This window comes from Homalodisca vitripennis, chromosome 6 (genome assembly GCF_021130785.1).
Source record: "Homalodisca vitripennis isolate AUS2020 chromosome 6, UT_GWSS_2.1, whole genome shotgun sequence".
NCBI lineage: Eukaryota > Metazoa > Arthropoda > Insecta > Hemiptera > Cicadellidae > Homalodisca > Homalodisca vitripennis.
The window spans coordinates 115,806,579-115,833,648 of NC_060212.1; the positions used below are offsets into that span (position 1 = coordinate 115,806,579).

Here is a 27,070-nt window from a genome sequence, read left to right on the forward strand (position 1 = left end):
ATAACAAAAACTTTGTTTCCTCAAAACATTTATCACTACATTCTATTTTTTACATACACCTCCTCAATTTAAAGTTTAAACCAATGACAAAAACATATATTCCATCTATTACAGTAAAACAATCTGACACTGCCACGATATGGTCTTGTAAATCGTCAAGCAATTGCCGTTTCTCTTATGAAGACGACCTTTTAAAGTCTATAATAGGGGATCAGAACATTTTTGATTTACCTCCGATGTGAGACATCAGAGGTCACATGAAGAGGCATATTTGCATCAATCTTAATCATATATATGAGGGTGAATTTCTTTGTTTTGGTTTTCTTTGAAACCATGACTTATATCAATGTGTAGGGCAAAATGCAGAAAAAAGGTAATAGCATTGCTTCTCTCTTGCTCTCTATAAAGTGCTAGAAAAATTCTTAAGTATTGGATAACATTTGGAACTGTGGTCTAGCAGTTTGCGAAAGAATTTTATATCCCAACCTCGAGTGATGATGATAATCATGTTAGAGGTATTAATGGTAAAGGGAAAGGACCGGGGCTCCGGCCAAGGCTTCTATGTTCCAAAGAGATTTTACTACACAATTCCTGATATTTTAGCAGAAATTAACAGAAGATTTTCAACAGATTCAAACTGGCAACTTCGCGTGAACAGTTTTTTACGTGTCAGTATTAAAAATCACACTCATCTGAGAGTATGTTCTTTACAGTCATCCTGTACAAAGTGCTAACGTAAAATGTTTGAAAGCAGAGATACACGTTGTAAAGCTTGTCATCCAAACAGGTACAGTAAGAATGTTCTCTGTTTAATCTTGAATCTTACTCTCTGAGAAAAATTAAACATACTTTGATTGAATATATCACTGAGAAATCGTATCCCGGATTGTTTAAGGTTATCTACATAACGTTCACATTGCCTTCCAAGCGCTACTTGTGAAAGAACTTTATTATGTGAAGTACAATAATATCTAGCTGCGTTCGACAGTGAAATTAGGAAATGCTCAAATTTAATAGCACAGTGCATGGAGTAACAAAGAAAAAATAAGGTATAGGTGATTGAAAGGTTACTGACTATTTTGTTCTCGTTACTCTGTGAACATTGTACGTTGTATTCCATTCAGTCAGTATTTCCAGACAGTATTTGACAAGGCAAGTCGATTTGTTCCGAAAACAACTCAGGTTATAAATGCAATCGCGAACCAAGGAAACCATATGGAATGGTTTTACCCAGGACACTTTTGTTGGGTCATATATGCTTCAACATATAAATTCAACCATCCTGTAAGGTTTTTTTGAAAGGACGTGAAATTACAGTGAGCTATTTGTGTCATACTCTCAGACTAGGGGTTTCAAAGTTGCAGGCTTAGGCCTCAAGATTATTTAGACACTTCGATATTTAGTGTTTTATTGGCTCGATACCATTTAGCTGGGCTTGATAAATGTGATCATTACCTTGAAATTTATTATATATCTGGTAGTTTACAGGATATAAACAATTTTCCAGTCAAATTCCTTTAGTATTAAAAGAATATTACTATCGCATTTCCAAGTTTTATATTTAGTTAATAAAATACGACTTTTAAAAAAATCCAGCAAACTATTATAAGGATTTTCTATTCTCAAATGTAGTTAAGAAGAAGGTATCGAGATTTAAAACTATTTAGATTATAGCTAGTAGCTGAGAGTGGTTAGTATAATATCACATCATAACCCAAGTGATTATAACATTCGCATTCTTATTCAGAAACAACATGACCACACGCTGAGAAATATGAACCCGGTCCTAAGTCATGAGATAATTTTGGGCTAGTGCTTCAGAACACATGAATAATTTATTTTACTTATCTTTAGTATTTTTTCCAGAGTTTAGTAATGAAAATGCTTTAAGCAGTTACATTGTACATTAAAATATCTCAGAGTTCATTCATAAATACACCATCAGTCATATACTAGTTTGGTGTTCTGTTCGCAATATTATAGATAAATATTTTCCGTTGTCTGACTTGTAACTAATAAAAATATGACAAATTTTAATAACGTTTCTCCATCATACCAGAAAACGAATGTATGAAAACAACGTTTTATAAATTGTTAAATGAAACTCATACATAATATGTAGTATGTTATATTAGGAAAACGATACTGGCCGTTTTTAATGCCACAGCTCTGTTGATACGTAAGTTAGACGGGATTGAATGTTTCGAGTTAAAAATCAACAGAAAACTTGGTTATATTACGTTCTTTTGTGCTTATATTAGTATGTAGTTAATCGACATGAGTATTTTATTTTGTTTACTTAAACAGGCAGTATTCTAAAAACATTATTTCAATTTACTAATTCATAAAAATATGAGTAAAATTTACTCTTGAATGTTCTTAGATGAATCCTGACACGTGATTGGGTGGCTGTCCATCTAGTTTTTTAATGCTTGCATGAAACGTTCTCTCTCATTGGTTGCAGCTCGTCGCCAGGCCAGAGCAGCATTGGTTGAGGGCATTATTCTAACCAATTAGATCGCTCGTCTCAATGCAATACGTCCTATTTTACAGGATACTGTACGTAAGATGTGGGAAGAAGGATTTTAGTAAATTTGCAATTTCTAGGCTCTTCATTCGCTATAGGAATGAGTGAGTACATCTTTAAGATACTGCATGAATTCTTTAATAGATAGTGTATCATCTGGGTGCTTTTATTTCTTCGAATACAAAGTACCTAATCCATGTCGAGGAAGTATTGAACGGATTGGATCACCCAAGCCGAAAGAGGACGTTTGGAATGGCGTTTGCAAAGTTCATTGTTCTCTTCAGTAAGCCGTAATTAATGTAGTTCAAGATAAAAGTGCTCTCGAGTTGTAATTCTGTTATTAAAAAACCTTCCAAGTGCAATAATTGTGATTATTAGTTGTTGTAGAAACTGTAAAATGAAGATGTAGCTGAAAGGGAGTGGAGAACAATTATTTAGATCACAATTAACACAGGTCAATAAATGTTGATTGTGATGGCCTTTTACCGCTCGCTGTGATACACTTCCCGAAAATATGTGCTTGAAAATTCATTAAAAAGGGTATGTGTGATTAAAATCTGTACATTTTGTTTAAAGTAATGTTGCTAGAGTAAGTTACAGCTGATTAATTGAATGCAGTTGGCTCTTAGAACAGTTAAGTGATTATTGATGTATCCTATGGTGTAATGTAGGAAGGTGAAAATGCTTTAAAGCTATTTGTACTAATACATCAGATCAAGAAAAGTCTTTTAAGTAATATATTTCATTATATGGCAAAGTTTTGTATGGACTTAAAGTGGACCACTAATCCCTAGTCCATCAAAATGTTTTAGCCCAGCTAATTATACTAGGCTATAAACAACATTGTATTAAAATATTGCTGTTTATGATTTGTTTCTGCTATTATTTTCAAGTTTATTTAGAGGCTCAGCAAATAAAATTATGCTAATTCTTATTTTTTTCATTTCACTTTGGTGAGTTAAGGTGTGTACGTCCAAGTAGGAAAATACAGTTCTGTAAACGCTTGGTCTTAGACTAAGTAGGTACAATGAACAATATTTTCGATTATCAGATTTTGGGAATGGCACAACGCCCTTATAGCCAATAGAAGAGGAACTTGATAGGTTACACAATTGACATATCTGGGAGGTGATTGTTACAACTGTCAAAAGTTATGAAAAACAGAGTGAAGGTTGGAGTGGTTAACCTTTAACTTTAGTTTGTCTGGGATTTAACAGTCTTAACTTCCCTTTTTATATTACTTCAATGTATGAATTGTTTAAAATATATTTTCAATAAAGAGTTTTTACAAGTGTTCCTTTGTAAGAAGCTACTACTATAATTTGATTAATTATTGAACGTTCTATCAATATAACTTCAATTCTTGGATATATATATATATATATATATATATATATACACACACACACACACACCAATACATTGTAAAGAGTTATTTATTACTCAAGCAGACAACTGTTTACATAGCCTAGAACTCGTTGGGTTGAGAGAGAGCTTTCATCTCCCATAGTGTGGATCAACTACCATCACCACAATAATATATCTAACCATCAATTAGAAATATCTAAACTATCAAATATAAAAACATTTGACCTTAAGATATTTATAATTAATAATTACCAGCAGGGCTGCAATATAACAAGCGGCAACCACCACAAAAGAATCCTCAATATTCATGACTATCAAAAAATACTGAAAACAAAATGATGAAAATCTTGTTAGATGTGTTTTGTATTGCCAACATTGCACTGCCGAAAAACTGGTTTTTATATGTTAGCGATAATCGGGACTATTTTTTTCTGTAAAATTACGTTAACCTGTGTTAGTATGCAAAAGTTACGGCGATTGGAGCGGTAGTCGTTGATCTTAAGATTTACCAAAATTGAATTTGTAACAGTTTAAATCATTGTTCAATGTTTTTAAAAATATTTTGACACAAAAAAAGCATGTTTATCACTTGCCAATGTCCTTTAGTAAAATGTAACAAAATATTGCCCCGTTTTGTTTGTTAGACTTCTTTCTACAAATACACATAGCCTAGATAGTTTTTATTCATCATTAAGTTATTACGTTTTATATATTGAACTGAACTAGACAACACATAATGTAGTTATGGTAGGAAGGGTTGATTCAATGGAGTTTTTAGTTTTACTTCCAGTTCACCTTCCTTTTATTGCAGCGTCTGGTATTTGATGCTGTCTCAGACTTGACTTCTGAAATCTGGAATCATGTTCGTCTCAAGAGATCCAAAGAAAGTTGACAACGTAGAAGCTCAAAATAAAACATTTACATCATTTCGACATTAGAGACACCTATAAATAGGTGAAGTAGTAGAATCATTGTCTCATAAGGTACACAATTGAGTGAACTACGATGTGATAAGACACAATCTCTAAGCAAGGCAGTGCACATCGTGGTTCATTCTATTTCTTATGAGACTATGATTCAACTACTTCACCTACTTATAGGTGTCTCTAACGTCGAAACGATGTAAATGTTTCATTTTGAGCTTCTACATTGTCAACTTTCTTTGGATTTTTTCAGATGAACATGATTCCAGATTTCAGGAGTCAAGTCTGAGACAGCATCAGATACCAGACGCTGCAATAAAAGGAAGGTGAACTGGAGCTAAACACAAAATTCAATTGAACTATACTGTAATTTGAAATACCTCTAATGTAATTTAGTTCGACAGTTTGGTTTCAGTAGTTTAGATAATCATGAATATCTATTTGATTTAGTATGTGGTGGTAGATACATATTACACTGGAGCCAGCCTTGTAGTTTTGTAGTGCTGACCAGAAGTAAAAGTGGTTTTCAAAATCCTGGGAAATTTCCACCCAGCTCTACCCAAACAGTGATAGGCCTGTTAGTAGAAAAAAATAATTTTTTCTCCTTGAAATGAACTATAAATGAAACAAATCTTATTTTCAAATGTAATGTTATTTTTTTCAAGTTAAAAACAAAATATTTACTTACAATTCATATTTTTTTCCTGTTTCACAAGAAAATAGTACTTTTAAATAAATATTTTTCTCGGAATGTCACTTGAAAATGAAAACACATAGGCCTACATAATAAGTTTAATTAATATTTTTAATTTTAAGATTGTTGAAAGTAATTTTTTTATAAAAAACTACATTTTCACTTTTTGTGTTTTTTTTTTACACTAAATTTAAAACTAAATAACAGCAATAATCTTTCAACAATGCTATAAATATTTTAGTACTTTGATATATTCCTGTGGCTAAGTTACTCTATTACTACACAATATAAATACATTTAGATAGGTTACCAATAAATATGTTACTAGTAGTGCGAAAGTTAAACTTGATTATCACTCATGTGATCTATATAAATATGTTACTAGTAGTGCGAAAGTTAAACTTGATTATCACTCATGTGATCTATCTGAGCTTGAATTTGAGTACTGTCTCAATGGATGAATGGAGCACTTATGGATAGTGGCGTTTCTGATCAGTACTATCCTGACCTGAAATGATGTGCCAGATTGTCCAATGTGATTTGACATTTGGGTAGTTGTACGGATTAGTAGATGCATCCTACTTATCAACAAAGTTGTTTTATGAAGTCTGTAATTACAAGTTTAGCCAGTTTTTGTTTCCTGAAGCCTCTGATAACAACAAAATAACCAACTTTTTCTATTATTGTGAATGAACACAACAATAGAAAATATTAAATAATCTTCATTAATGGCCTAGAATACAAACCTTAGATCTCAAGATATGGATTGACCCAGAAGTAAACCCTATTTTTTTTTACCCTTCCAGTGTGCTAAGAGCCGAAGAGGTCGGCTTGCCGGTACTTCCAGAAAGTGCAGAGGGCTGACTAGATCGGTTTTTCGAAAATTTATTTAGTTAAAAACATATTGACATATTTCATTATACTTATTCTTATTTTATACATATTAAAATTAACCCTTTTAGTGCCGCTGGCATTTTCCCAAGTCATATGCTTAAAGTGCCAGACTTTTTTTTTTTCATATTTGCAAGCTTTTGGAAAAAAACTGTTGTAAAATAAATATCCAATAGATTTTCATAATTTTGTGGCTTTTCCTAATTAAATAAAGAATATAAGATATATCGTTTCAAAAAAAATTTGCTTTATAAAAATTGAGTTTTTACAAAACATTTTCTTACTTCTTAATAAAAAGTTAAGTTTGAACCTAAAAGGCCATGACATTCTAAATAAAACCAATGTACAGGGTTAGCCAGTGAAACGGGAAGATTTAAATAAGTAACTAATTGTTTAAGAAAATTAATTTTATTATTTAATGGTTATAAATAGGCTATAAAGAAAAAAGGTAGCCATTTACTGTACAATAAGTGAAAAAATTATTTTTCGAATATAACACTTGCTATGTTCTCCATTGGAATCGATCTATGCACTGCTGCAGCCGGGCCTGAAAGTTTCTCATGACATTTTGTAGCATATTGACTGGTATTCCTTCGATTTCGTCCCGAATTCGTTTTTTTTAGGGCAGGGATAGTTCTAGGTGGATCGTTCTGAAAAACTCTTGTTTTTAAGTAACCCCATAGAAAAAAGTCACAGGCTGTCAAATCTGGAGAGCGAGGGGGCCAAGGGATATCCCCGTTTCGGGAAATGACGCCACCTGGAAACAAAGCATTCATGGCAACTCTTGCAGTGTGGCTTGTTGCCCCATCTTGTTGGAACATTGTGTGTTCGTTCACTGGAAAATGGGAGAGTTGTGGCGTAAGAAAGTTCTGGATCATTGCAACGTAACGCACAGAGTTAACAGTCACAGCACTTCCATTGATATCCTCAAAGAAAAATGGGCCTAGATGATTCCTCTTGCTGACATTGTGCACCAAATCGTCACTTTTTCAGCATGAAGAGGCGTTTTATGAAATGCGCCAGGGTTTTCCTCCGACCATTATCTGAAGTTTTGTTTATTAACAAAACCAGAGAGGTGGAAATGCGCCTCATCGCTCATCCACAAGTTGTTTACTTGGTCGACATTTTCTTTAAGTCTTCTGGCCATTTCCTCACAAAATTGTAGTCGTTTCTGATGGTCAGTTGGTTTGAGATATTGCACAATCTGTATTTTGTATGGGTGAAAATTTAAATCTTGATGAAGAATCCTTCTCACCGAAATGTTACTAATTCCAAGGCGTAGAGCATGTTGTTCGGCAGATTGGCGTGGACTCTAAGCATTGCCTGTTGAACAGTAGCAATATTTTGAGGGGTTTGAACTCCCACCTCATTTTTTAGACGTTGATCCAGTATGTTCAAGGTTGTTTATCCACGAACGGATTGCGTTATCCGAAGGAACAGGCCTGTTGCGCGGTATGTGCATTTGCGCTGGTGTGCATTTTTGCTCACCATCCATTAAAGAGACCATGAACAGGAGTTTTCTCTCTGTTTCTGTTGAGGGTATTTGTTTGGAAGATCGTGTTTTTGTTAAAGTCCTGGGAGTTATAATTGACAATCAGCTAAACTTTCTTAAACATGTTGAATTGATTTCTCAACGTGCAATGAGAAATCACGTTGAGTTTTGAATAGATACAGAGCGTTAATTCCAATGCTTTCAAAGCTGCATATTGTAAATTCTCTGGTATTTCCATCAATATATTACGCCCTTCCAGTGTTTGGTAGCTGCTTAACTCAAGAGGCAAATGTCATCCTTGCACGGATACAGAACAGTGCGCTGAGGTTTGTTTATAATCTAAAAAAATTTGACCACATCTCACCTTATCGCAAAAGAGCAAATTTACGCTCTGTTCAAGATATTTGTAGGCTCCAAACTGTGACATTGGTGCATAAGGTTTTGGTAACTGGTGAACCCTCTTACCTGAGACGGAAACTAGTGGCGCGAGCGACTCTAAGAGAACGGCACACTCGACAGGACGACAAGCTGCAACTGCCGCGTGTGCGGTTGGAGGCTACAAAAAGGTCCTTCTCGTACTTTGGACCCCAGGAGTACAATGCCTTACCACCAGTTATAAAGACTTTGTCTGTTAAAACTTTCAAAAAGGAAGTTAAAACTGTATAGGTACCTTAATGATGTATTCTTGTTTAAGTATGAATTTTCTATGTAAATTACCAGCACGCAATATTTGGGTGTCACAGTTTTAAAATACGAATTGTACTGTTATGATTAGTTTGACGTGAGTCGATTTGTAAAACAGATTGTAAACTGAAATCCGCTCAAGAATAAAGACCTTATTTATTTATTTATGTTGAAATGGTATCAAAAAGCACGTAGCGTTTTCACCAAACTCACACCATTCGTATAATACGCTTTAACCGCGTAGCCGCGATGTTCACCCGTCCAACAATCCATCTCAACTAAATGGCGGGACACGCAGGTAGAAAGGAGCCGGCCACTATTACCCACACCACTCACATTCTAACTGTCAAGGTCATCTCCAATCTTCCTATTTCACTGGCTAACCCTGTATATGTATGATTCTACAATAAAAACAAACATGGCATTTTATCTGTACAAACAAAATGCTGCCCAACACCGACATTTTAAAAAATTGTACTTCATTTGTCCGAGTTAAGAAATTGCATAGTAACTTTATAATTCGAAGTGTAGTGTTCACAATACATGAAATAAATAATCAAGATAACATAAATAAATATGATTAGTAAATATAAAGACAAATAACTTGCTTAAATGTCTTTGGTATGAATGTCAACAACTTTGTAAAAACCAAAATAACCGTATAATATTTATACTGTAAACTCAAGATTTTTGCTTGGACACAACTTAAATCACTACATTATTTTTATAAAGAAATATAGTAAGGTAATTCTAAGCAATAGATGGGTCAACCTCGATTTTTCTCATATTACAATATAATGTTCCAATAGTCAATTAGAAAAGGAAATGACTAGAATGTCTTGCTGGAAAGCAGTTATAAGCAGGCAACCGCCAGATGGTCATGTGTTTAAAATTGTTTTACATACATTACCTACATTATATTGTAATATGTAACTACAACAAAAGGTATGATGCAAACAACGAAAAAAAAAGGATCACGCACGATGCCTGCCCTGCGCTGTCGTATAGCGCAGCGCTTTGAGCAAAGACGTGCTTGCTCATTTCTTTAGAATACTAAAAAATAGTTCGTGATATTCCGTAATATATAGCCACTAGCGTGGTTTAAAGAGATCGCGTCTGACATCGCGCTCCGCGATCAGCACTGGAAACAGGTAACGCTAACATCGCGCTACGCGATGTCAGCACCTGGAGGGTTAAAAATTGTACTTCATTTGTCCGAGTTAAGAAATTGCATAGTAACTTTATAATTCGAAGTGTAGTGTTCACAATACATGAAATAAATAATCAAGATAACATAAATAAATATGATTAGTAAATATAAAGACAAATAACTTGCTTAAATGTCTTTGGTATGAATGTCAACAACTTTGTAAAAAACCAAAATAACCGTATAATATTTATACTGTAAACTCAAGATTTTTGCTTGACACAACTTAAATCACTACATTATTTTTATAAAGAAATATAGTAAAAAACAGTATGTTACTATTTTAGTTTGTATTTACTCAAATGCTTGGTTATCGGCACATAAACAACAAAAATAGCCATTATGCAACACTTTACTTGTCCGCTACGTCATGACGAACACAAAATCATCGCATAGTTACTTCGTTATTATCCCAGCTAACTATTTTTATATGGGTTTTCCTTATCGGAGACTAAAATAAACTTCATTAACGTTCATAAAACTTTCCTTTTTCCATAATAAATAAAAAAATATTCAATGAGTTTCACTTCCTCTTGCAAAATCGCCTGCAAATAGGACTAGACGAGTTACCCTTCAAGTAGGTATAGACGTACTAATCGCCTGTCACTCTTGAATAATAAATTGTTTTTGTTTTCATTGATTGTCATTATGATGTAATTTAAAAATTTGTCAAATAAAGTCTGTTCTTTTTAATACTGTAATTTATTTTGGTCCTTTGTAAGGAAAATTCATCCAAAAATAATGGCCTCCTGATAATATCAAAGTACCCAAACAATATATGTTTAACAGATCAAAGTGTAAGGAAACAATATAAAACTTGTTTTTATCATTAGTTTGGAACCTATTGAATACATCCATCTGGTTTTTTTAGCCAAAATAACCTTGTACTATATAAAATATTATCGAAATTTGTAACATCAAAATTAGTGAATCCTGCACTTAATCTACTCTTCGTACAGTCAAAATTTGCAATGCTGCGGCACTCTAAGGATTAATTAAAAGTAGGTTATCTAACTTGATTCAATTTGTTACAGCTGATAAAATCTATTTTGTAAATAAATATGAGTATAAATATTATGGATGAGTAAATATTTACAACATTTTGCACTTATAAAATTATACAGATACTTACTTTTTTGAAAGTATTCATACAGAATAAAACTTTTTGAATATCAAAATGTATAAGTTAATAGTCTTCTTTTTTTATACATAAAAGCAAAAATTACCCCCATTATCTTTATATTTGAAAGAGAATTGAATTATTTGGTGGACACTACCCAAATATCAAAAGAAGAGTACTTTGCACTGACGGATATGACCTGTCATAATTGCCTGGCACTGACTGTGCCACCCTTTCAGTAAGTGCTTGGCACCCTAAGAGTTATTATTATTAGATTGGCACAACAGTCTTACTGTAATTGAAACGTGTCACTCGATGGGAATGATAACCAAGAATATATAATGCATTAGTTAAGCTAGCGAATATGTAAAGCATGTACTTTAGCCAGCCAAGAATTAACCCTTTTAGTGCCATTCCTATATACTATTTCATGTGTGAAAAATGCCAGGCCATTTTATTGGAAAACGTAAAGGTTTGGGGAAAAATTCATTGCATGTATGATTTTAAAGATATTGTCTTCTAGTTTAAACATATAATATAATAGCATTTTCAAACGATTTTATACTAAAAAATAACTAAGAGCCTTTATTAAACAAAAACAAATAAATCTACTTTTTGTGACTTCTGTCATAAATAAAGCTGTTTAAAATTGTTCAAATATTTTTTTCCATTTACAATAAACAATATTAAAAACTGAACAAATAAATACTTCATATTTTATTTTAAAAAGAGTGTTTTTTTAGGTGAGTAAAACACAAAACCCAGTTTTTCATAAAAAAAACTCAAATGTTTAGGAAGAAGGTTATTGACGACCTTTTCTTACATTATAATTTATTAGTGGTTACTCAACAAATGATATACTAATAAGTCTAATTATTTACCTCTGGGTTATTCATTGTTCAAAAATGCCATAAATAAATAATTACAAAAGTAAAAATATCACTTACTTTTTCCAGTTTTGAATCAGCATCCAGTTCAGTAATTACATCATATTTATGAACACTATTTACAATCGATTTTGATGTAGCAATCTTAAGATTTGTGCTGATTTAGACAGTCAGGGTGGACACCCTTTTTACAGCACAAACAAACAAATTTGGCATCATCTGTGTCTGAACAAATAAATGTCAACAAAAAGCGATTAGAAAAGTGTGTCAGCTGGTGGCAGGACAAGAGCAAAATTCAACAGCTTGTAGCATTTGGAATCGTACTGTACAAGCTAGGCCACTGCACAACGAATAGGAATGACGTACTATTGTAAATGCGTAGCGTTGAGGTTTTGCACTAGTACAGCGTGTCGCTCACATTGATTCTCGGCACTCAGGGTTAAAAGTTAACATAATATAATAATTTAATAACTTTTTTGTGTTAGGCTGTTTTAAAATCTTAATATTTCATATTCAAAAACATTACACTGTTTATTGTACAAATATAAATATTTCTTTTTTTAGCGTCAAAGAAGGTAGAATTTTTTAACCATAGAATTTGCAAGAATTTTAGCTTTAACTGGCAGTTTTATATCCTGTTGTGCAGAGTTACACAATAAATTAACTGCAAAATCAGTTACTACGTAAAACATAGTGTTATATATCATTTTACTGAGGATTACAATGTATTATAGAAGAAATAAAATTTGGGTTTTGGGGTTACCTTTACATTCATGGATGTATAATGCTCCAAAGTTGAAACTTTTATTTTATAATGATAATTCTTTGCAGCTCATAGAAATCACTAAGCACCTTTGGAGGTTTACATCACTGAGCAAAATTGGTTTAAAAATGCGAAATATAAAAAATATCGGAGGTGTTATGCTGATGGAAATATGTCTACTTTAATACAGAACGAAAACAATATAAATCTAAACAGAACAGAATCCAGCAGACTGAAACAGCACAGCAGTCAAAAATTGTATAGCAGCGTCAGATATCTTAATCTTTTAGATGCCAATAAAATATAAAGAAAAATTTTATATATAAAAGTGGGTACATTATAAGAAAGTGTGGAATCTGCTCAGAAATATAGCAGACAGTTCTAGGTTTTTGTAGTGGGGAATCGAGCCTACGCACAGGCTTTCTACAGGCCCATGTAGACTTATTTCCTAGGTCACTAATATTTTTTATTAATGAGTTCAACTCCTCAAAATAAATTAACTGCTACTACTACTGCTGCTGATAAAAAAAAACAAATTAAAGAAGTAATTTACTCATTAAAATTAATGACGATTAAAAATTTTTATTATGATGTCAATGAAAATTGTCCAAAAGGTGATGTAATTAGCAGATGATGTTTAAAGCGTTACTAATTACGGCTCTGCCAATTCACGGCAGTAAAACACGCTTCATAAATGACGGTGTTACCAGCTTCAGGGTTATCTCTCTGCTTATGAGAAATTGAGAATGTAAAATGTGTCATATATTTCTGAAAAGGAAAATATATAATACAAATGGATCTTAATTTCTGTAGAATTCTTTTTTAAGATTTAAAAAATTAAGTTACTTATTGTTGTGTATTTTTTGTAAAATATATTAATAAAGTAAAATTCATGTTTTAGAGTAGGCTATATTTGAAATGCACTGTACAAATTGAAAAGAATTTAATAAGGAAAATAAAAAACACAATTTAAAGTGATGAACGGATAGGCCTAAAATTAAAAGCAGTTCACTTAAGCTACGTTTTCCTAGACGCGCATTATACAGCGCCGCGTATTATCCTGTGCCGCGCATCTAACTGCGTCGCGTAACCGAGCACTGGTTTGTACAGAATTAAGTGTAATTGTTTTCCTAGGCGCGTCACTGCGTCGGCGCGATATACGACGCCGCGCTACGACGCCACACCACTGCTCCGAGAGCAGTCAGTCACCTTCATTGCGCCGCGCAACACCATGGAGACCATCGCGTCCAGTGCTAAATCGGCACTGGAAGCCGATGTTTTTGTTAAGTTTTCCGAGGAAGAAGACGAACTTTAGTGTTTTTAAGTTCAAGAAAGACCTATATTGTGGAGTTTACAACAAAAAGAATACAAGAGTGTGTTGAAGAAGGACAAGGAGTGGGAAGAAACTATCTAAGAAATATTTGTTTATAAGTTCTACATACAGTTACTGTATTAATAATTGTTATAAATTACAAACGAATGCACACATATAGATTCTAAAAACTGGCATAATTTTAAGAATTCATTACCCGGAACTGTGGAGTTGTGTAGAAATGCGATTCTCATCATAAGAACAATGTTTTCAAACTTCCAAGTTCGTTTAAACAGAATAAATCTAAACAAATGGGCCCGCATTGAATAATTCGAGTTTAACATTGTACTTATCATGGGTGCAATTGCAATTTTTCGTTTTAAACACCCAAGTTGCACCTTTCTTAAACATCAGTTATTTTGTTTTTCTCGTCTTCTTGGCAGACAGTACAGTACTTAATCTTTGTTTATAGAACTGAGAATTGAAATACTCTGTGAATCTGCTCCTTACTTGAAACCCTTCACTTTTAGCGAAACCACCAACCCAGGCTATAAGTATCATGTTCTTTTCAGGCATCTCCCACTTAACATTGGCTACATCTTCAGAGTTAGGGGGATTACAGGCCAAAAAGTCACCCCTTAACATGTTGTGAAGGCAACAACATACAAATATTACTAAGTCTACGGTGTCTGGTTTCAAGTTGATAGGCGTGAAGAATATTCTAAAAATTGAACACATAATGCCAAAAGCATTCTCCGTGACTCTTCTACATCTGCTTAAAACGTAGTTATATTCTCTTAGGGACTGTTTGTGAGGGTAAGGTTTCATAACATGTCTGTCTAACCTGAACACTTCATCCCCTACTATGACATGTGGAAGCTTCATATCCGCAGAAGGCAGTGTTTTTGGATGTGGGCATACGGCACCTTCATTGATAAGTTTGCCCATTTTTGATTTTTGGAATATTACTGCATCTCCTTCTTTGCCATAAGCACCAACATCCACCATAAGGAACGTACAGTTTGCATCGACTAATGCAAAAAGAACCGTTGAAAAGAAATTTTTAAAGTTGTAAAAAAGGCTACCGGAAGAATTAGGTGATACTACTCTCACATTTGGGGATTTCACCTCAGCAGTTAAGGGATTTTTCACACGATTAGAAGGCTGAACGGTTACATCTTCACGTATGAGGTCAGTAATGTGTGAAAACTGTCCACGCGTAAGTCTAAAATATTCTTTAAATTTAACGTCATCAGTAAGCTAATGTCTTTTAACTAAAATAGTGTAAGCTCCCTCGTAATCTCTTTCTTTGAACATTTCTCTGCATGATTCTCTGCTAGGTGTTAACGTATGTAAAACTGCACAGTCTAGTTCCATGTCTATAGTGGCTTCTTAAAGAAGAAGTAAAGCTGCGGCACGCACATGTATATAGTCCGACATGACTTGAGGTTGGGACCAGGCTGCTGCACTGCGCCCCGATATTGCGCGTCTAGGAAGACACTTAATTCCCGCGATCACAGAATGTCGACAACGCATTTAGATGCGCGGCGCAGGAAAATACGCAGCGTTGTATAATGCGCGTCTAGGAAAACGTAGCTTTACTTATTATGCAGTTTTTATCAATAACCACTCTGAATTATAGAGTAGTACTTAGCTATACACTGAATTATGCAATACTCAATAAATTCTTTTCTTCAATAAAATCAACACCTAATTATTATCACAAAATAAACATGCTTACAAAATACCAGTTGCACTTACTTATAACAACGGAAAATTGGGATCAAATCAGCAGTTGTTTAACATAAATACATTGTAAAGTTCTTTTGGTATTATTTTATGTAAATACATTAAGAAACAGATATTTGCAACAGATACAAATCTGTTTTACTATGTCCAATAGCTCTATAGTATAAATCTTTTGAATAAAAATGTCTGTTACTTTTGGAGACAATATTTGACACTTTCAACAGCTGTTTTGTATTCCACATAAATGATTGCTGTCCCCGAAAAATTAAAAAAAGTTATAGTTCAGAAATATACTTGGATAACATCTGGAATTCTGATTTATAGACATAAATTAAAATTCTATAATTAAAAATTCAGGAACACTAATAATTATAAATTCAAAGCTTTCCATACAACTGAAAAAAAGAGATTATGTAAAAGTAATAACTGCTGTAAATCATAAAAAATAAACAATAAATTAAAATAATCATCAAATTTTTCCAGGACAACCTAGTTGGAACATTAATAAAAATTCAATAAAGAATTTTCTAAATTAATTTTGCTTGATATAGCCTTGCAATATAACAAAATTTGATACAACCCCTACACATACCCTTGCTTCATTTATGGCTCTGACTCCTGTATTTCCTGTATTTGTGTGTGTGTGTGTGTGTGTGTGTGTGTGTGAGGAAACAGTGGACTGTATTATGCGAAGTTTTAATGGTATAAATGGATTATCAATTTGGCTTATAAAACAATGTTATCAAAACATTTTGATTCCATTGTCAAAATCATAAAAAATCTTTCAAAACTGGCTCCTTTTCATCTGCACTCCAATTGTTAAAAGTTGTTTAAACACAAAAACAAAAAGAATTGGCTTGTAACTATGAATCTATCTCAAATTTACCCGATCTTAGTCAAAGTTTTGAAAAATGTCTATAAACCATCTTCTTAAGTTTCTCGAAATACAGAATTTTTCTCTGATGAACAATTTGGTCCAGACTAGGAAAATCATCCGTTGGAGCAATGACACAACTAGTGGAATTGATTGTAGAAGACCTTGTGGGACACCTAAAGACACTCATTGTGTTTCTTGGTCTCTTAAATGCATTTGATTCTGTTAATAACTGTATAAAGAATTATTATTCCAAGACCCTGTCATGTACATAGCCAAATGGAGAACAAATAAGGTGCTGTAGTTTTCTTTTTTTGAAGATCTCAGTCAAGTGCTTGAAAGCAGTGTCATAATTACTTTTGGTTGGTTTACCAAAATAGCTGTCTTTGGTAATTAAACTAAACACAGATGCACCGTTTATTATTTTCTCTTGTAAGGCTAAGTGTTTGATGATGAGGTGCTGTGAGATGTTTGGCCTCCCAAAATGATTTCTGAACATGATTGCTATACCAGCAGTCATTTGATGAGGACTATTGAAGTCACCCGAGATGCTGTGAACAAAACCTACTTTTTTGTCATGTTTGTGTAGTTTGATAAGTGTAGTCTTTACAATGTAATATATATGTGTGTGTGTTAATGTAATAAATATATTCTATTTTACATCCGACTTCTGTAAAAATTGTACTGAAACCGGTTTCTAAAACATAGTATTGCAAAAACATTTTCATATTTAATCTCATTGGTACTATTCAGATGCCACTATTTTTGAAAGTTTTTATTACCTGGGACCTAAAAAGAACTACATTAGTAGAAAAAAACGGTACTTTGGGATTATACCGACCACACCAGTATGAAGAACACAAAAATAGAAATTTATAGAAACAAACATGATAGAACGAAAAAACAACTCTTCAATTACAAAATTACAAACTTACAAGCATTTCCAGGTATTGTGATCGGTATTGTTGTCGCTGTTATCTTATCTTTCTCGAGAATCCTGATTACGGCAGGCCGCGCGGCATCACGTGATTTGCACGGTACATCATTGCCTTTCCATTACAATTCAATTTATATTTCTGATTAGCCCCTCTAGAATTTGATATTTTACTGATAGGTACTATCTCGAGGGATGTTTTTCTTTCGTCGACATCAGCGCGGGGCAGCACCGAAGCCCGCGCTGATGGCCGGAGGCACTCGCATTTTGGGTGGCGGAATGTGATCAAGAATAAAAACAAGTTTTGAGTGTTTTTTTAATAAAAAGTTTTTTTTGGTAAATGTTTGTTTTTGTTGAATTTTTGTGTTTGGAGAAATGTAGAGGTAAAACACGGAAGTACAACAAAGCGATGCACCAGCTGAACGGGCGGCGAGACTCTGCAATCACGTTATCTACTAGACGCTCGACTTTGACCTCTGTCTGAGGATGGGGTATCTACTAGACGCTCGACTTTGACCTCTGTCTGAGGATGGGGAGGTGTTTGCGATAAGACAATTCCTGTTTTATATTGACGAAATATTGTTCTACGCTAATCTAGTAATCAGTAAGAAACGAAATGTGAAATAACGATTCATGTCTGGGTGTGGTCGGTATAATCCCAAAGTACCGAAAAAACAGTCTTCATTTGACTTACCGTAAAAATTACATGTCACTACGACGATTGGTTCTTGTTTTCTGCTTCCCAAAAGTAGCAATGTCTGCAAGAAGTAGGCCACTCTGTTCCCTCCTGTGTACTATTTGTTATTAGGCTATATGTGAGTAAATATATAAATGTAAATAGTTAACTAGCACTCATGTGATCTGAGTTTAAATTTAGGTAATACTTCATAGGAAGTTTTCATTTTCTCGGTAGAAGTGTGGGGTGACATTGAAAGCAGCTGATGGCCAGGGGCAATTTCCATTCAGTGCTTTCCTAACCCCAGATCACGTGCCAGATCATCCAACGTGATCTGATGTCGGAAAATTTAGACAAAAGATTTTTTACTATTAATAACGTATTTATGATAGCCTAATCTAAACCTCCTTATATAGCTAAACAAAAAATAGTAGATAGGAACAGAGTGGCTTCCTTCTCGTTGACATCTCTTTCTTTTGGGGGATGGAAATCATAATGACATGTATAATTTTCAGTCAGTCAAATAGTCTGTTGTTTTTAATGATGTCAGGGTTTCATGTCCCCGGTAAGAAAGACCCTTTCAAAAATAATGACCTGTGGATAATACCAAAATTACCCAGTTTATCTGCTTATGAACAATACTTTCTGAATAGCAATAGGTGAACATATATTATTGTTTAGTAAAGTAGCATGCTGCCATGATGATTGTTCTTGCAAACTATTTGCAAACATCGAACAAATTAAGTTTTTATAAATATAGTATATTTAAGATGTACACGTTATGAAAACTGTAGTTAATTAAGAAGATTACAGACATATTGGCACATGTTTATAGATTTTTATTTAGTGTTAATACATCAACTGAATCAATTATATATAAATAACAACTAACAATTTTGAGATAAACAGTGATAGCTTTGAAGGCGAAATGGTGGTATCAACTACATAGCACCAAAGAGTATTAATATGTTTTTTATATTTAATTTTTTGTATACTTATATTTTACCATATATTGCAAAGAAAAATATCAATATTTTGTTAAAATACTCAAAAAACCACTATTTAAAAATGTGTACAAATATATGTATGTGTTAAAGGTTATGTTTGGTTTAATTAGGTTAGATTAGGTTGGTCATGTAACATATACAATGGTTATAACTTTACCATAAGAATCTTCTAGTAATTTCTTAGTGACTGTATCGTAGACTGGTGGGCCTCATGGTGTGTTTCCGGGGTGCGCAAAAAGCCCTTGAGACGTGGCAGTAGGCTGCCCCAAGGGGAAAAAAAAACCTGAAGTTCAAAGTGTTAAAGATGAGTACACCATATTAAAGGAAATCTTTGTGTATATTATATTAAAGGAAATCTTGAATTACAGTATGTGTGTGTTAGGTAGATTTTGAAATATGGTAGGTTAATTTATACATATATAGGCTACTTTAAAACTGGAAGAAGATGGAAACAATTCATCAGATGATCAACTAAGTCAGATGGAACGGGAAAAGTTATAGCGATTATGTTTTATTTCATAAGCGTATAGCTTTTCCCCTTTCAAATGACAAAATCCGAAAATGACGAAATGAAGAGAATAATGAAGAGACAACCAATTGAAGTGAAGAGTTCATCACTTTTCATTTGATATTGCCATATTTATTATTTGTGTAACCATTAGAAGTGGCACACAAACTCCCTCTAGTGGAATAGCGTTTTCAGGCAATCATTCATGTATTTTACAATGAAACCAATGCTCTAAATGTAATATTTTTTTACATAATCGTATTCATAAAGAAACAAAAGTATTTTATTGTTCTTTATTATATTTTCATGATTTTCAAAAAGCTGTGTAGAAAAGATCTTAAGATTTATCCTGAATTGTTTTCTTTGTATCCCACTTACTCCCTCAAGTAAATCACTTGAATGATCTCCAGTTTTCAGAGCATACATTTTTCTCAAAATATTTAAAACCCACTGAGTTATACAAGAATAATCACTCCAAATACAATTGAATAAGTATAATTTTCTATAATACAGTGACATATTAGCCATCAGGTTTCTCCATATACATCTGGCTTACATTCATATAATTTTTATTACAGTTAGATATTATTTTGCTTGTTGAAATTTACACATGGTGAATGTATCAAAATATAGTGCATAAGAGGAGGGTACACTAAATCAATGGCCTAATATCGTGCTTTTGCAGTGAGTGTATGCCACTTTTAGTGTGGTATTTTAAGATTGGGTCCTGTAATGTTATTAAATTATAGTGGACATATGATTAATCATATAAAGAGATAGATCATTTAGTAATTTTAATGTTGCAGGTATATTTAAGACCATTTCATGTAGCTGCCTTGTCTTGTTATATATATATTGTCGGTCTGCGTGGTGGATATTTTTTTAATTTGCCACTTAAGCTAGATATACAAAAACACACCTGTAAGATTAAATAGTTACAGTACAGTTTTGTTATTAACTTACATTCATCGTAACGTAATGTATTATATTGGTCTGTTATTTATTATCAAGCATACAATCCCGACCAATGCCGTTTCCCATGTAGTAATTTATCTCTTTATATGTTAAAATCACTATTTATGTACCTAAGTTAAGTGGAACTTTTCCTCGATTGAAATTAGTTTATATTAATATATTACTTTATATACGTAAAATGTATATGACACATAATAAATCTCCACATGAGTATGCTAGTTTGATTGGACCATCTTATCCATTTAACCCTTTGCAGATTGACTTGTTTGGAACAAGTTAATTACGCAATGGCAGCATAGCATTAAATAGTAGTTCCTCATTGAACTGCCTGGTGTTTATACTCAACTTGTATGTTGAGCTGGGTTTAAGTATAAGCTTGACATATTTTCTTGGCACATCATTTCGTTCTAATATTCCTTTCAGATTAAAAACATCACAACTTTGTTATTTAAAAATTTAAAAATTATTTTGTTAGTTATTTAAAAAAGAAATACAAAAGAAATCACAAAATAAAAAAAGATGTACAGTAATGCATATAGTAATTCTTAAACGTTTATAAATGGTTATAATCAGTTACTATTTTGTACTGTGAATGATTTTCAAGATAATGAGTTCATTTAAAAAATAAGTTATAAATATTTCAGTTTGTCACTAAATGTTCCTACTTATTAAGCTGGAAAAACTATTTTTAAAATGTATAAATAAAAGTTGGATGGTAATTATCATGTTTCATAATACTTAAAAGTAAACATGGATTGCTAAATTAAGAAGCAATTATGTTGTTTTTAAATTTGGTCAACAGTACTTATGAAATTAATTTACATCCGATTTGTAAATGTCTAATTTATGATGCTCCTGGTGAGAAGGGTGCTTACGACGTATCAGGTCATTGATATGCAAACACAACGTAAGTCTCATATTCATTCTTTTGACATTCAGTTAGTAGCTTACCCTTAGTGCACCATTTATGTCATAATGACACATGAAGGCTGCAAGATTCTTGCCTCTTATTAATGTGGGGTTTAATCAGCACCATTTTGTTCTAGAACTGAGTTACCAAAACATCTCCAAAGTACTCCAAACAAATTTGTACAGGCTAAGAGTTCAGATAGGTTTGGATTTTTGTATGCTTAAATTCTCTTAAAATATATTTATTCAATACTCTCAAAATGAATGTCCCATTTCATAATTGTCTGTATGCCACAAAAAACAAATATTTAAAAATTAAAAAAGTAGCATTTAAACATAGTATCACATTTTAAATGGTACAATATTTAAAAAAAAAAAAATAAATGCTAATAAAAAAATTAAGCAACCTGACCAGATATGTTGGTCAATACTCAACTCAAACTCAAACAATAATAGATGTATGTATGTATGTACAGGGTGTGTATAAAATGTTTCCATATATTCGTGTTTTGAATCCAACTTCAATATTTTAGGCTGAATACTTTTACAAAATTCAATACCTTCAATATCAAAACACTCAATTTTCTGATTGTGTGATTCCCAAAAAATCGTCATAAACAAAATTATGGTTATTCAAAGGTTCAATTTTTATATTTCAACAGCCACCATTATGTAATAAATACAGATTTTGAATTGTGGTTTTGCTGCATTATGTTCTTGTAATAAATAAATTCCTTCAAAATGAAAGGCATAGTTTTAATCAAGATTGCACTCCCCACTGGCCAACTACTAGTATAAGCTTGTGATGGCTATTGCATAAATAAGTTGTCTAGGTAGACGTAAAACATTGTGTAAAGTTATAGATATTATCTGCTAAGGCTTGAAAAAAATGTCTAGGTGTGTCCAGACATTATGCACATCCCGTATGGTAAATAATTCAACCTTGCTCTTAATATCTTCCAATTGTATGCAACAATATTTAAAATTCAACAAATATTTTATAAATTAAAAGTGAGAGTAAGTAAGAGGTACAATATTATGCTCCTGATAGCAAACTATTCAATGTAATTCAATACATCACTACCAGATACCATCACTTATCAGCGTAACTTGGTATATTAAAACTAGTTGATCTGACCTGCAGTTGCATTTGAAAACCCAATCTTAGCCTTAAGAGTAGAAGAGGATTAAACATATGATTTAATACGCTGACTCACCAGCAACTAATAATTTGAGGGTTGCTATTGTGCAGTTGCAAAAACCGCACTATCTCACAAAGTACTAAAGCACTAAATCTACAGTACTATGGTACGACTTGCACATGCGTACAAGCAACTGTTCCCTCATTGGCATTGCGACCTGTTTTCTGACTGTACGTCGACCTGCCGTGAGAGGGTGGTGGGGGACACCGCTGCGGGGACACAGTACTCCATGGTTCTTCAATAACTTCAAGATACTGCTAAAGAAACCATTTTAAAGTTTAATGTTAATGTTTAGATTAGTCATGTTAGTTAAAACTATAACAGCTAAAATCACTTTTAAATTTCTTAAAATAGTATGTTTTCATTTCTAGAAAGATTTTTAATCGGTCACGATCCATGATTGAACAATAACTAATTATATATTCAAATTTTAAGTTATATTCCAAATAGTCCATCAATGTAGGGGACCAAGAAGAATTGGGGTTTCTGGTGGGGGAGGAAGGGATTAGCAAGCTAAGGCATTGGGGGGGGGGGGGAGGATAATCAGCATAACAGTAATCACAGAAGAAAAGTAGAAGGAATTTTAGATGTCAGATTAGGGTTACATATGAAGATAGCTTAACAATTATTCTGTACTTTTTTGTCATTTTTGCAACAGTTTCTACTTGTACGGTGATGTTTGATTTTAGTTTTACCTCTGTGTTTTTGGTCTAGTTTCTTTATTTTTCTGTTTCTTGATTGTTGATTTTGCTGCGTAATAGTCTACATTTCAAAATAAAGATGTTGTTTTGTGTTTTGACGCTGCCATTAGCCATTTTGTTTTTGAGTTGTTTCGTTTGTGTGTGATAGTAAGCTTTTACTGGATTTACCTTCTAAAAATGAAGAAAATTATTGACCTGTGGTCAATGTCAATATGTGTAGTGGGTACTCTATCGAGTTTTTATTTTTTTTAATGACGTTCTAATATTATGTAGTTTTTTGTTTGACATGGAATATTACAGATTTTTCTTTGTGCAACAAATGTGATGGCCATTGTCCTTTAGCTGAGTATACACTGTTGTTTCCTTGTTTTAGATGGATTTAATATAGTTAGCTGGGTTTGTAATATTTAGTAGACATTAGTAATCAGCCTTTTGGAATTTATATTTTAGTGATCGGTACTATATCGAGGTATGTTTTATGGTTGTCACCATCAGTAGCCTGCGTCGATGGGCGAAGGCATTACTGTTAGCCTATTGAACTACCAATGACATTTACGAGATTGAAATTCTTTCCAAAATTTAATTGTTATCAGTTGTTGTTTAATTTAATTTTTAAACTTTAAGTCTCCTTTTCAAAAAACAACAAATATAGTGAAGTAGTTAAACTATTACTAAGCAATTACCGAGTTTTAAAATAAATACATCTCACACTATATCAAACAGACCCCCTCCATTACGTTATTATTAAATCCAACCTCTCCAATCCAACTAAAAACTCCAATCTTGTCTGTGATAAGTTAGTAAGAAATATTTGTTATTTATGGTTTTAGTAATTATTGTCAGTTAGTAATCTCAATGGAAAATTTAATATGTAATTAACCAAGATTGTTATAGAATTTGAAACTTTAAAATTAAACTACAGATCTTAAAAAAATACAGGTACCAATGTAGGACAACATGTCACATTTATTAACCTTTAATTTTAAGGGGAGTGTAAATGGCTTAAGATCATAATGCTTAGTTTATGTCATGTAGCATAAAAACTATTAGTCATAGAGCTTTTCCATTTCTTTTGTTTAAAATAGGAGTTCATTATTTAGTTCTCTGATTAAGAGTTTAGTATAATAATGAAAACATCATTATGATTTTTTCAAAAATACCATTTTTACATAAATTTTTTAGGAAAACTAAGAAGTTGAGGTTAGGGCCTTTCTGCTGCGGACTCGCAGACTTTTTTTTTTTTATTTATTGTGTTATAAATTTATATGACATAATTTGCTAATTAAAAAAAGTCAGTGAAAACACATCGGTTAGTAGAGTGAAACGCCGCCTACCGCATCAGAATACGATGATGCAGTCAGAAATGGCAGCGCATAATGTACTTCCCAATGTGTACCTAAAACAACCTGCCATTTCTGATTGGATAAACCTTTTGAGATGCGGTTTGCGGCATTCAACTCTACTAAGTGAGGCCTTTCAAATAAGGTATCACTCGACCCATGCTTTCATTTAAGATTTCCATGTTTTCCTCTGTGGGCCGTCCCCCCATGGTTGGCATGTCATGGTAATAGCAAGGAAAAATAGTTTACATAGCCATATGACACTGTGCAAAGTTTATAGATGTTATCTGCTATGGTTTGTAAAATATTAAGCCGTACCCAGACTTTTCAAACACCTTGTATAGACATTTTAGGCTTGTTCTTTCATCAAGTCTTTTCATTGACCCCCAACTCCATCAAATGGTCCTTTCCCATGGGCTGTAGCAGAAAAATCTCACTCTGCCGCTACACCAAAATCTTGTGTATGATAGTATCAGTTAATACTAGTTTCTTATTTTTACATTGTGCATCACATCCATCTGAGAAATCACAATTCTCATGGCACTGACTTGAAGAATGATCTAGATCTGAGTCTCCTGATTATTTTTTATAAGTGTCTTCACAGAAACACAGGAAAACATATTATCTTATACACCAAACTTGAGTGTATTTAGTTAAATAAATGTCCTTTTTGGGAGACAGGACTAAATTAGATTGTTCAGAGACTCGTTGTGATACCAATTATTCGCATTCCATAAACAAGTCTTAACATTTAGGTCATATAAATATATATTTGTTAGTGCCTTACATTCAGCTGTTTTTGATAGTTCTTACATGTATATGAGCACAATTATCGAAGGATTTCTAACCTCCACTGCAGTTTATACATGTCATAATTTTGGTTGCTAGGCTTATGAGAGACTGATATTGTTAAACTATTGTCACGAAATCTACAAACTGCAATGTTTGTTAGGGCATTTTCTAACTTGCTAAAGTCTACATTTTCATACTCTAGTGTATCAGTTTGGGCCTTATAATAATACAAATGTGAATCAACCTTTTACCTTCGATCTGGAAGGTTTCCTAGTTTAACCTGTAGGCCTAGGTTGCTCAGGTGTTTTTCTATTACTTTTAATAGGACCTTTTTTCTTACATAATTTATAACTAGTACCTACTTTCTTACTGTTACAGATTTAAAATAGCTATCTACAACATGTTTAACAAATAGTATATCTAGATTCACATAAACTACACTCACAAATATGTGACTGCAAAATAATCACAAACAGAACACAAATCAAAGCTGAAGACAGAAGGAATGATGCACATTTCAAGTAGTGTTGCCAACTCGATAACAAGTAAACACACAGTGTTATTAAAAGTAGTACTATAATGAAGTAAAGCTTGGTAAAAAAACGTAAAATCCATTTGTGCATGTATGTTTTATATATATATATATATATATATATATTTTTTTTTCAAACAGAAAATGTCATATAAACACAAGTTGAGAAATGTATTGTTTGCCCGCTAGCTGCTATTTTTTTTTTTTTTTTTTTATAAAAAATTATCTCTAAAACTAATTAGGCTAAAGAAACCAAATTCGGGACACATATTTGAATAGATAAGAGCGCCACAGTTGAGAGATATCAGTTGATTGTTGCTCCCAGATTGTGCAAGCATGTCTTTAAAGTGGTTGTGCTCACTTACGCGTTGACAGATTTCACTGAAAAAAGTACTGTTGGAATTGTTATAAAAATTAAAAAATAGTATTTTGTAAAATTGTCATAACCTTCTTAAAACAGCACACGTCTATCAAAAGACAAAATGCTTCCTACTCATGGCTTGTGCAAGCGTATCTATAAAGTGATTGTGCTCGCTTATCCATTGCAAAGTTTCACTGAAAAATGTACAGTTAGAATTGGTACTAAAGATACTAAATAGTTAGTATCTTATACATTTTTCATGACTGTGCTGATTTGTTTTACTTGGCTTAAAAAAAATCTTCAACAGGTGCCATTTTGTTATTATTAAAGAAAAAAAAAACAATTATTTAGAACAAATTTTCTCTTATCTGTTCAAATCTATGTGCCAAATTTGGTTTTTTTAGCTTAACAAATTTTAGAGAAATTTTTAATAAAAAATACAAAATGGTAACCGAGACAGAGACATTTATCGGCCTATGTTTATACAACATTGTTTGTTTGAAATAATACTATAACCCACAGAAGTTAGTGACGCCCTTTTGTGAACACCCTGTATACATGCATAATTATAGCTCTAGGGAGTAACATGTTTTTTATGTATACAAAAATTAATTTTACTATGAGATAAATATTAAAAGCATT

At 32.7% G+C, this 27,070-nt stretch overlaps 2 protein-coding genes across 8 annotated transcripts in view; one reads left to right on the top strand and one right to left on the bottom strand.

The window, feature by feature from the left end:
* Positions 1–2,510: 2,510 nt before the first annotated feature.
* LOC124364768 (chromodomain-helicase-DNA-binding protein 7) overlaps positions 2,511–27,070 on the top strand; it is a 97,064-nt gene continuing 72,504 nt past the window's right edge. For 6 of the 7 annotated variants that reach the window (XM_046820497.1, XM_046820500.1, XM_046820499.1 and 3 more), the window contains exon 1: positions 2,511–2,631. The gene's annotated coding sequence lies outside the window, so the exon portion shown is untranslated. Of the gene's footprint in view, positions 3,068–27,070 lie in introns of all 7 variants that reach the window. The other variant, XM_046820498.1, reaches the window with a different exon arrangement.
* Positions 14,283–14,876, bottom strand: LOC124365529. The gene has a single exon (XM_046821516.1). It carries the CDS (start codon positions 14,874–14,876, stop codon positions 14,283–14,285), a length of 594 nt encoding a protein of 197 aa, XP_046677472.1.